General features: G+C 38.0%; 1 protein-coding gene across 1 annotated transcript; it reads left to right on the top strand.

The window, feature by feature from the left end:
* Positions 1-970: 970 nt before the first annotated feature.
* LOC121953890 (adhesion G-protein coupled receptor G5-like) lies at positions 971-9,187 on the top strand. Its single transcript, XM_042501151.1, has 18 exons — positions 971-1,041; positions 1,149-1,240; positions 1,607-1,684; positions 1,879-1,950; positions 2,060-2,230; positions 2,546-2,584; positions 2,692-2,763; positions 2,899-3,052; positions 3,186-3,342; positions 3,420-3,533; positions 3,640-3,750; positions 3,855-3,894; positions 4,940-5,040; positions 5,116-5,237; positions 6,242-6,507; positions 6,596-6,686; positions 6,775-7,058; positions 8,098-9,187. The coding sequence occupies exons 2-18, from the start codon at positions 1,150-1,152 to the stop codon at positions 8,214-8,216; spliced, it is 2,082 nt and encodes a 693-aa protein (XP_042357085.1). The 5' UTR covers positions 971-1,041; position 1,149; the 3' UTR covers positions 8,217-9,187.
* Positions 9,188-11,780: the final 2,593 nt, after the last annotated feature.

Consider the following 11,780-nt stretch of genomic DNA (forward strand, 5'->3'; position numbering starts at 1 on the left):
TTTCTTCCCATACTAATTACCAACAGCTACAAATATCTTTATCACAACTCAATTAATCTGGAAAGTTTTTAAGGCTAAATAATGTGCCACAGTGCATTAAAAAAAAGCATAAAAATAGAGCTTGTTCATCAAGAACCCCTTCCCCCTTCAGAGGTCCAGGCTAAGCCCCAAATGTCCTCAAATCCTAGGAGCGCCCCTGTTGAACACAATACTGACAAAGATAACTAGTTGTACTCATCAGTTGTTTTTGCAACCAATGTATCAGTGTTAGAGTAACAATACTGATTGACATCCACAGAAATCAAACATCAAATGTCAGACATCTAGAACAATCATCAAAACTAAATATATTTTTTTAAGATTTATAGATAATATAGGTTAATCCAGTATGAGGAAAATACTGTAGATGGAAAAAAAAAAAACTTTCAACCCTTAAAAATTAGTCTTGGCAGAGGAACTTTGACAAATATGAGACATCACTTTGTCCTTTGGCGGGCAGAGAGGAATCATCAAAGCCTTTGTGGAAAATGACGTTCATGGTTCTGTCTCATTTCTGATTGACGCAACTGGAGATGTTACTCTCTCCCTCGGTCCCCCCTATACTGAGCACACTAATAACTGAGCTATTTGTTAGAGACTTTCAAATACTGTGTCCATTCTGTCATTTAAACACAAAAACATAGTTTTGAGAAACTAAATCTAATGAGGAACTTAAAGATAGCTCTAAACATTCTTGCACTGACTAGTTTACCTGTGGTAAAAGTGATATAGAGTATTATATAACCCCCCCAAATGTGGATGATGGTTTCAGGAGCTTACAGGAACACATCATCCCAGTCATACCTAAATATGGCATTCTGCTAGCTGTTTACTAAGAAACAGACACAATATGTGCTGTGAGAGGTCGACTGGCTTGATTTGCAATGTAAATCAGGCAGGAGGAACATTAGTGGTATATCTATCAGTAACATGTATTCACTGTACGCTGTATGCCAGTCAGTGAGACTTCAGAGTGACAAAACAGAAAATCACCTCCCTCAGGTAATGGAAGCTGGTGTACAGTTTGGTGGCGCTTTAAAAATTTTTTTTGGTTAAATTCAGATAACTTAATCCTTCATACTATACTGCACATTGTGCCTACTCCTCAGGATGTTACCACGGTTTGGAAAGCAATGCTGGATGTTTGTAGCAATCCTGATCTGTGGGATATTTGTCAGCAACAGCATTTGTGGCTGCTCAGGTAAGAATGTTTAACAAAGACTTTAAGCTAACCAGTATTTCTCAACACGGCTTAGTTTCTGTTATACAGATTACCATGTATATTATATTAAGTTGGGCAATGTAATGATTTAATAATACTTCTTTACAAGAAGGGAGTATTAAATACTTTAAGTTGTGGAGAAGACATTGTCTATATTGTACACTGTAATGTACGCTGTATTTTTAAGGTGTACATGTTAAGAAGAAATAAATGGAATAATTCTTAAGATTCTAGCGCTTGCTTTTTAATAAACGGCATTTACTTGTGCTTTTACTTTCAATACTTAATATCATAAACTTACTTTTGATGCTTAAGTGCAATCAATTTTTGTTGTGCTTTTTACAGACGAAAATGGCAGCTGCAGACAAAAAAATATACTTTTTGTCAGTGCCAAAAACATAAGTCAAGATCACTTTCCAACAGGTAAGCTTGACAACAATGTCAAAGGATACTTGTGAATTGACTGTTTGTTGTTTTGTGTTAATTTTTTCCGATGTAAAGTGTTCTCAAGGACTCTGAAAAGCACTATATAAGTTTGTTGTGTTATTTTTCTTATTCTTATTATTGAGGTTTAAAATACAACTCTGAGTATACGGTGCTCTAACATCATATTTCAGAAGCTGTCTATCACAATGTCAGTGGAACTAAATTCTGTTTTAATATCAGGATGGACAAAACACAGCATGCAGGTACAGTTACCTTATAATTAGCCTGGTTTGAGCCCATTGCAAATAACCATTCAGTTGTTTCTCTTGGTCTCTTTGATGAATGCGACCGTTCTTTGGTTTGTATTTTAAGCCTGTTGTAACGGAAGCGATTTCAACTGCAGCCTTAAAATAAGTGCTGACCAAAACAACTACAGCCTGATTCTGAATAAAGAGATTCTTTCCAAGCAAGATATTGTACTGATGAAATCACCGAATCAGAAGTACAGTTGTTTGCCATCAATTCTCCACAACAAAACTGAAGGTACTGCTAACACCCTTATGCTTTGTGAATTCTTTGTTTTTAAGAATGCATATGCCATGTATGTCACCTCTTTAGTCTTTACTCTTGTTTTTAATTGTACAATTAAGGGATATTGATGATGATGCAAAAAAAAAAAAAATCATTGCAACTGAACACTGCTCACACAGACAGTATTAAGGAGTACATATATGCAAAAAAAAAGTAATGATCGACTGCCCCCTAATGGTCATGAAAGTTCTTTACTGAAATAGGTTATACACAGCCAATGTTTCCTCTCTTATTAATCAATCATCTTCTACAACATTTGTCCTTTAGATGACTTCTTTTTAGAAATGCATAAATGCTTGGACAAAGGTAAAACACCAGCAAAGCTCCTAATTTCATATCAGCACATATTTCACAGCAGTGGTAGCACTCTTAACAAGGCATGTCTGATTATGTCACGTTTTAATATGTTGAAGGTGTAACAAATATTAAGTTGAGCCAAAAGGACCTCTGCGGAAACAATACGTATGATAAAGAAGCTTGCAAAGGTATTTTTTTTAAGTTCATAACATTGGATTATTTAAAACATACTTCAGTAAACATTTTTATCACTCAACCAAAAAGCATTGTTGTGAAATCAAATGTCTCTGTTTGTGTATGCATGTCTCTGTTTTAATATGCAGATTTGTCAGCAACAGACTACAAAATAACCATCGTTAATGAAAACGTGCTGCATTTTGTGTCATGTGAGCCACCAGAAGAAACCTCAATCCCTTCTCTTTCTCTCCCCCCACCTGTCGGCAATAATGGCACCGGGCTCAGCCCAGAGAATGCAGCGTAAGTATCAAAATTATTTTGGCAATATTACGGGATACAACCGCTACTATTTGGTGTGGCATTTGCAAGGAGCTGTGACGATGACTACATGGGGAAAAATGATTTGTATGTTTTGTTTTGTTTTTCATTACAGAAATATCATGAATAATATGTCTTCTCTGCTGGACGACATCGGCAATTCCAGCAGAGCGACCATCTCAATCGGCCAAATTAAAGGGATGATCTTTAAACTCTCCACTGAAAATCAAGCCGCCATCAACTATGAAATTACAACAAGTGGTGATATGAATGTAAGCAGTATGCCTTCATACAAGAATAAAAACAATATTAGAGTTACATCAACCTGTTTTTGTTTCTGATTTTTAAGAATGCTGCACCCAGCCTCTCTCGATCAGTGCAAATCCCTTCAGAGGCCAGCGCCGTGGCAGTAAAAAATAATGGTTCATTTGCTGCAGTTCTACTTTTTCCAGGAATGCATCAGGTAAAGCATGTCAAAAAAGTTGTCCATTTTGGACAACTTTAATATAAATATAATATTAACATCCACACCAGAAACTGTGTATGACTGTGCACGTTACTTCACACAGGACGAGCCCGAAAGCAATTTTCTCAACGATGAGGTCGTGGGAATTGAAATGGGAACAGAAATATCCGGACTCTCTAATACCATTGACATTCAATACAGTGGTGTGGACAAGGTAAAAGAGATGACTCACCTAAACGATATATCAGTTAATAATAACTGATTATGAAAAGAGCGAGTTTACTGATTTGACTTTTTTACTTTTTTATTCTGATACAGAATGGAAGAATTGCTTCTTGCAGGTCGTGGAATGGAAAAGGTACTGTAGAAAACAGAGTTGCTCAATACCATTTGCTTAAAATGCTGGGTTGGGTGTTGGCCAGTGTGCAACTGTATGCACCAATCCAATACTACATAATCTTATCAGTTAGCTTTAAATTATTTCTCACCTGCATCAAACTGAACTGAAAATCAAAACTTCTTTGCTGCTCTAAACAATGTATCCTCATACAACACCTCATATGATATCCTTGTTAGTGCCCCATGACTTATGTCACAATCTTAACGGAAAGTTACAGAGGTTAGGTTTAGGCAAGAAAAGTTACTGTGTTAGGTTTAATAATAATAATAATAATAATAATAATAATAATGATAATGATGATGATAATGATAATGATAATGATGATGATAATGATGATGATAATGATAATAATAATAACTTAACTATTTAAAGAACAACCCCAACCACCTAACTGCTTGGGACTACTTTCCTTACTGCTATTAGCGCAGTGGTCACCTGATCGCAGCTTCCAAAATATGTGGGTTATGCATGAATTACTAGCTCATGATCATGTAGGATATGAACACATTTTTGTGCATCACTTTTCATAGAGAAAAAGTGCATAAGAATAGCCTGCTCTAAAACAGTATAGCCCACACAGCAATTTGTGCTGAAAAGCTACTGGCAACTACTGTTTAGAGCAGCCAAGAATAATTTATTTCTGGTAATGTTAGTTAGCACTAATGTTAGCAGTTAACAAAATATTGGCAATTTGGCAATATTTTACACTGGAAAGTCCCACCAGTTTGGGGTTTAACCTGAGCCAAGCCATACAACAATGATAGCAATTATTTCACATCCACACATGGTTTATAATTTACAGCTGCTTTTTTTATTTTTTATGCAATGGTATCAGTTATCAAGTTCAGGTATCCAGAAGTTAAAAAATGGGACTAAAAATATTCTTTTGATACTTTAAAATTACCTTAACAATTTACAAGTGTTTGTCACACCTCTTTCATCCATTATTGTGAAAAATACTTTGAAGGACATTAATGTCAACTGCACTTTTCTCCTACTGTAGGGAAGAAGGCGAAGTGGGTCACACATGGCTGTAGGACAAACGAGACCAGTGACAGCATCACGTGCCAGTGCAATCATCTGACATTTTTTGCAATACTGATGGTAAAATGATGGCATTCCAAATCATTCCAGTTTCATAATTTCACACATAATCTAACATGTCTTTCTCTATATCAGTCACCCCAATCTGGAAACATAAGCGCTTCAGATTTCAAGTCTCTGACCTATATCACATCGATCGGCTGTGGCTTGTCAATGTTTTTCTTGGCAATCGCTCTCTTCATGTTTTGTCTTATGAGGTAAGGAACTAATATCGAAACTGGTAACTGGGAATAAATGCAGATCACAATGCCTCACACTCTGAAAATCACACGCACCAGAAGGGAAAAACAGTGTGGGTCCCAAGATGCAACTGAGGGCTGCACACTAACAAAATGTCTGCAGCTAGCTATAAACATCAGATTTCCGCATGTCAAGGGATTATTTAGCATCCTATGTCAACAAGACAGAGAAAGGTATATTGACAAACTCAAACTGCTTCACTTTAAAAATGATCCCACTGAATGGTCAGCAGTACAATACTAATTTACAACTATTTATTCAAATTACCAAGTAAGATCATCATTTAGCCTAAAAAAAGATCAAAACCAGAACTTGCAGTTTAGTTAGCTTTAACCTCTAGGGTTTGTCTGGTCGAAGTAGCAAAATGTTTGCTGCATGTAGCCTACTGAGTATCAGGTTTTAAGTTCCATTCCTCTTGCTGATGTCTCCCATCTTATGCTTCGAGGTCCAGTGTGCAAGATTTAAGGAGATTTAGTGACATCTAGTGGTGAGGATTGCAGATTGCAACCAGCAGAAACTTCTTGCAGTTATGATTCTGTCAGTGTTCAGGAGGTACAGTATTAACCAGGAGGTCTACCATCTTACCATGACAGTAGTTCATCCCACCACACAGCAGCATTACAGCATCTTTTCTGTTCTTTGCTAGCAGATGTAGACAATGAGGCACCTCGTCACAGTACAAAGTCAATGGGGGCAGGACTTCAATGCGCCATGTATCTATTGCTACTGGTTGGAATAGCACTATCCTCTTCCTGTTTTGGTGTCACAGTGATTGACGCACTTCACATCACTGTGCAAGGCTTATGAGACCAATATGTAGCCAATGGTGTTGCCATTCTAGAGCTTTAACATTGTGCAACCAACATTTACTTCATAACGAAAAATCAAAGCCAAAAAATGGTCATTGTCCACTTCCAACATCTTTTACCTTTTGCTGACACAAAACTAACTTCATCCACAGAAGAGGGAAGGCAAGCCAATCGACTAAGCTCCTGATGAACCTCTTTGTTGCCATGTTCACTCTGAACTTGTCCTTCCTGGTAAATGAGAGCATCGCCAAACTGGGGAACTTCAGCGCATGCGTGGCGGTGGCAATGGCTATGCACTACACCATGCTGGCCACTTTTAACTGGTTCTTCATCGAGGCTCTACATGTGTACTTTAATCTGTGGAAGCTTCCGACTAAAGTCACACATTACATGATGAAGATGTGCGTCACAGGATGGGGTAAGAGAACTGAACCATAAGAAGCTGAATAAAAGAATCATTATCACACCACAAAAGTATGACACAAACATGTATACTTTCTCTTTAGTCACTCCAGCTGTTGTGGTAATCGCTCTCCTTGCCTCAAAACAATATGATTACATAAAAATTCAAACCGATGATGGGAATTCAGCGACAATGTAAGCAACCCCTATTAGCTACTGTGTCATTTCTTATTCACAAGGAGAGATTCATGTCACTAAGTGGATCATTATTCATGATTTTCAGGTGCTGGATCCCTGATGCTGTGGTCCACCAGGGGGTGAACATTGGTTATTATGCTGTAGTCTTCATCTTCACCTTTGTGGTATTCATCATAACTGTGCGGCAGATTGTTCTCATTAAGCCCGTGGCAAGGAAAGCTCAGAACCACAGCTCCATCAAGACAAACTCCTTCTCCATTATAGGCCTGTTCCTCCTGCTCGGCATCACCTGGGCTTTTGCCTTCTTCAGCTATGGACCTCTGCGCATACCCTCCTACTACATCTTTACCATCCTCAACTCATTTCAAGGTAGAGTCCTGACCGAGACACATCCGTTTAAACTATACTCAAACTTTCTAATTCATTTTTCAAGGAATGGCAGGATTTTTTGTTAAGGACCTAAAAATGAACTAACGATATCGACAGAATGCAAAGAATACTTTTGAAATTATCTTAAAGATGCTGTATTGTGATGCAGAGATATCTAATGAAATAAGCATGCTAACCAGCTAGCCCTGTTGCGTCCTGTCTTCTAAAACTACTTGTACTTAGAGAGGCCATGAGTCACTGTCTGGCCTCAGTCCAACATGAAAGGACGAAGAAGCCAAGTCCAGTGTTGTTTTTTGTTGTTCTGAGAAACTTGCATTCTCTTCAAACATAAAATTCAGGGATCATTTTATGTCACCGACTTTCTCTTTCATAATCGGAGAAGCCTTTTTTTGGTCCCATCTTATTTGCTCAGTGAAATGTACGTAGTCAACCAAAGACTTGATCAAGAACAAAAGTTCTCAAAAGTTGTCCTACAGGGACAGTTCCTGCAGCGGAGACATGCTGAAGCCCCCTGAATAAGTGACATATTTTATAGACATTTCATATAATATTCAGTTTATGACAATGACATAAACTAACTATAACTAACAAATACTAAATTGAATGAATGCATGGGGTTTGTGTAAAACAAGCAATTAGAATGAATTCTAAGCAGGTTGGTTCCTGTGAATATTTTTTTTTATCTGATTTTAGTGGTTTTAGGAACTCTTTGTATCATTTTCTGTTTTTTTATGACATTTTTTCAAAAAAGACTATATCGTAATTTCAAGATGAGTAATTTAATGTACATGTATTCACAGAAAGGCATGAAACAATTTTAGATATAGACCTGTTGATTTAAAAAAAAAAAGACTTCTTATACCCTTTAAAGTCTAATGTTGCTCCTCCGCCCCTTAAAGCTTTGGTACTGGTACCTGGTACACAACTGGTTTAGAGCATGTAGCCAGGCCATACACATTGCACTTTTAAATACATATTTTCAATGTTTCAGTGTAACCTGTCTTCAATGTTTCTGCAGGTTTCTTCCTGTTCATCTACTATTACAACTCCAGCAAGATTGTTGCACAGGAAAGAAACTCCATAGTCAGCAGCAGCAGCACTGCTACATCAAACACAGATGTCACACCTCCACATTGATAAAGTTTCTTTGCCTTTAAGTGGGGACAGAAAAGGGTTCTGAGATTATTTTAGACACAAGAGGGCAGCATTTTATATCATATAGTCAAGCAGAGCCTCTGTTGAATGAGGTGCTCTTAAATTGCTTTAAAAAAAATTATTTTTCTCATTCTTACTGATTACCCGGCTAATCTGGATTACCTTCATAAAGAAAGTATGTCATGAATCAAGCGGTGACGGAGGAGATGGAGTAATCTCCTGGAAATCATTTGCGCTAATGACTCAGCAGAAGCCCTGCTTTAGTCACAGCTAAGCATGCAGTAAAGGTTATGAGTCACTTAGACTATATCACAGAGCTCTTAAATCAAGGCTTCAGTCATACACTGGAATGCAGAGTGCAAATGTTTAGGAAAAAATAATGTGAGCCTTTTATGACTGATGTGGTTGTCATATGGACAGAGGATGGCCAAACACAGAAAAAAACAAGGTGGAAGGAAGTCCTACCTCTCACACTCTTTACAGTGTTGGGGGCCGAGCTAGCCAGCTAGTGCTTTGCGTGCCTGCAGATAATTACCTTGTGCCTACAGAGAGCAGTATCCACTGTGCGGGGAGTCTTAACTGGCTAACAAGAAATGAGCTCATGGCTACCTATAGTGATAAGAGGCCTGAGGGCACACTACTATGTTGAAACTCTTCTCTGAAATATGGCTGTAGTTAACTAGCATTTATACCATTTAATAAGATAAGTGTATCTTGGCAATCTGCATCACGTTAATGACCAGGGGTCATTGGGAATTGTGTACTATTTGTGTTGTTATCCATTTATTCAATTTTTCAGTATACTTAATATTATTAAGATCTGATGTTCTTTTTTTTTTTACATTAACACACATTCATAACAGATTTCATATTAAAGGTAGAGTTCATCTCAAAAACAAAAATATATATTTTTCCTCTTAGCAGTGGTGCTATTTATCAATCTGGATTGCTTCGGTGTGAGTTGCTGAGTGTTGGAGATATCGGCAGTAGTGTCTGTCTTCTCTCCAGTATAACGGAACTAGATGGCACTCATCTTGAGGCAAAATGAATTTTAAAAACTCAACAGAAATGTCTCTTTCCAGAAGTCCAAGTTGCACAGGATTATCCACAGATTAAAGTTTTATGTAGGAACTATTTTCTTTTTACCAAATCACAACCCCCAACTGTATCACTGGACAGAAGGAAGCGTGCATCTCCTCTTGGACGAGAGACGCATGCTCATGACAGTGCAAGGTGTCAACATTAACGGTGTCCTCCTCGACTGAAATGTAATGTTAGTTAGCTCAGTGGTGCTAGGTGCGCTAGCAGTAGATGCACACATCTCTCTATGAAGTGACACATTTCTGTAGAGAGAAAAAAGTTCTGACATGAAACTGCTCACAAGTTTTGTGGATTATCTTGAGTGACCAAGTCAAAAGGTTCTGGAAAGGGACATTACTGTTGAGTTTTCTAAACATATTTTTGGTGCTTTGAGCACCACAAGCTGAGTGCCACCTCGCTCCATTATAATGGAGAGAAGGCAGACATCTCTACAGTCGACATCTCCAATACTCAGAAACACACAACAAAACAATCTAGATTGATAAATAGTACTACATATAAGAGGAAATTGTTTTTTTGTTTTTTTTAGGTAACCGTGTCTTTTAAACATTTACCATGTTATATATTTGTGGATATAGAGAATTATTATTATATTATTAACAAATGTTTTATTTGCTATTTACACTTTTTATGTTTTTATTGTATTCTAATTAAAGGAAACACAGTCTTGTCTTTTATTTTATTATTTGCGATCATAATGGGTTGTCAAGGTTTGTTTTAATGGAGTGTGGTGTGATCTTCGACTCAGCAATTCACATTTGCAGACAAATGTGTAACTGCTTTTGTGAATTAAACTGTACAGTGCAATAAAGTTTAAGCTATCATACATGGACACCAGAGTAGTCTTTCCATATGCAGAGCGCTGGGTGTATAAGGGTGGGGGGTGACATTCAGAGAGCGGACTCTGTTTATTTGTCCATGACTGATTAATCTTCTAAATGACCGCAGCGTGCCAGCTGAAAACTAGGGTAATTACTGCCATACACATCTGATTTGTGTTGCCCCCCAAAAAAGGCCTTTCATGCAGAGCACAGCAGGCTTCTATGATGTACCTGTGTGTGTCCGCGTGTTAGAGATCGCTAGGTAAACCACAGCAGAGCCTCCAGCCAGGAACTGAGATCACACATGATGGTAAAACCCACTGTAGAAAAGATATTTGACAGGCCAAAGCCAAAGGTGAACAACGCTACGTTTTGCTCATTACTTTAAAAAATCAAAAATCAATTTTTCCACATAGAGATTATGACTTGAAGTGTTGTTTTACTGCTTTCCTAAAAACATAATTCTAGCCATGTATGAAGAGGCGCCCATGTGTCAAGCTTCTGGGAACATTTAGTCAATCTGATTTCAAAATGAGAAGGGCGAAGAATGTTCAATTTTCACGCTATGCTATAAAACTGTCTGTTAGAAGAGTGAAAATGTGGCCACCAGAATCAAATTTGAACATGTGTAGATGTGTTTCTTTATGTGGAGGGAATCTGAGACAGCACTTTTAATTGCTCTCATTTTCAAACCACATGTACAGTAGCAGTTTGGAGGAGCACCAACAAGAACACATCTTTGGGTTTTGTACCAAGGCCAAATGACACAAAATACTCTAGGATACTGAAGTAAAGGTGAGTGAAATCATGGGTGGATTTCTGGGACGCATAGACGTTATACTCAGAAGAGAACTGTTCTTGCAAAAATGCAAAATTTCCATCATGTGGTCCTTCTCACCTCCTTCTGATGAAAGATCATTAGTCTTTTGCAGAACAGGAACAATAATAATAACACAGCTCCTAATAACAGCCAAAGTGTGAATTGGTTTGGCTTTATGATTGGCGTATTTCAGGTGCAGGAAAAGAGACATCAGCTTTGCGTGTATTTTATTAAATGGAGTCTGGACTGAATCCTGCCCTGTAAAAACCAAATTGCAGATCTCAAATGACCTATAAAGCCTGAGGTCTTGTTCCTGGAACCTTGCGTGTCTGGAGGAAATATGATTAGTCAAATATAGCTGCTCATGCACGTAGATGTAGCACTTATTTAACCTAATAATAATGTGCAGCTTTATAACTGGCTTTTATCAGCGTGGAAATAAAATTTGACCCTTCTAGCATTCTTAAGATATATATATATGGTAAGTGGACTTTATTTTATGCACCCCTATTTTGCCGTTTTCTTTAGGTCAAGGCACTTCCTAGCAGCACCCCCTCCCCCTTTCTCCATTCTCCTTTTTCATAATTCCCCAAAATGATTTATTTCCTAGTAACTTTGCTCGTGAAATTGATGTGGACCCGGGGTCTTTGTAGCGTCTGGTTTCCCCGCTGGCTGCAGTAAAATCAGGCTAAGGTCCAGGCACAGGGCAGCGCTTGCGTGACTGAGCAACACCCCCTCTGCCTCCTTGCATGTCACGATGTGGCCCCCAGACTCAAAGCACTCAGGTTGATAGATTTGAGGGCC

This window comes from Plectropomus leopardus, chromosome 14 (assembly GCF_008729295.1).
Source record: "Plectropomus leopardus isolate mb chromosome 14, YSFRI_Pleo_2.0, whole genome shotgun sequence".
In the NCBI taxonomy this organism is placed as follows: domain Eukaryota; kingdom Metazoa; phylum Chordata; class Actinopteri; order Perciformes; family Serranidae; genus Plectropomus; species Plectropomus leopardus.

What these genes read in the sequence shown, in the direction of transcription:
- LOC121953890 (XM_042501151.1), top strand. Translation starts at nt 1,150, where the DNA reads ATGTTACCACGGTTTGGAAAGCAATGCTGGATGTTTGTAGCAATCCTG. An exon ending in TGATAAAGAAGCTTGCAAAG is followed by an intron (nt 2,764 to 2,898) that starts GTATTTTTTTTA and finishes TTTAATATGCAG; the next exon opens with ATTTGTCAGCAACAGACTAC. An exon ending in CATCCTCAACTCATTTCAAG is followed by an intron (nt 7,059 to 8,097) that starts GTAGAGTCCTGA and finishes ATGTTTCTGCAG; the next exon opens with GTTTCTTCCTGTTCATCTAC.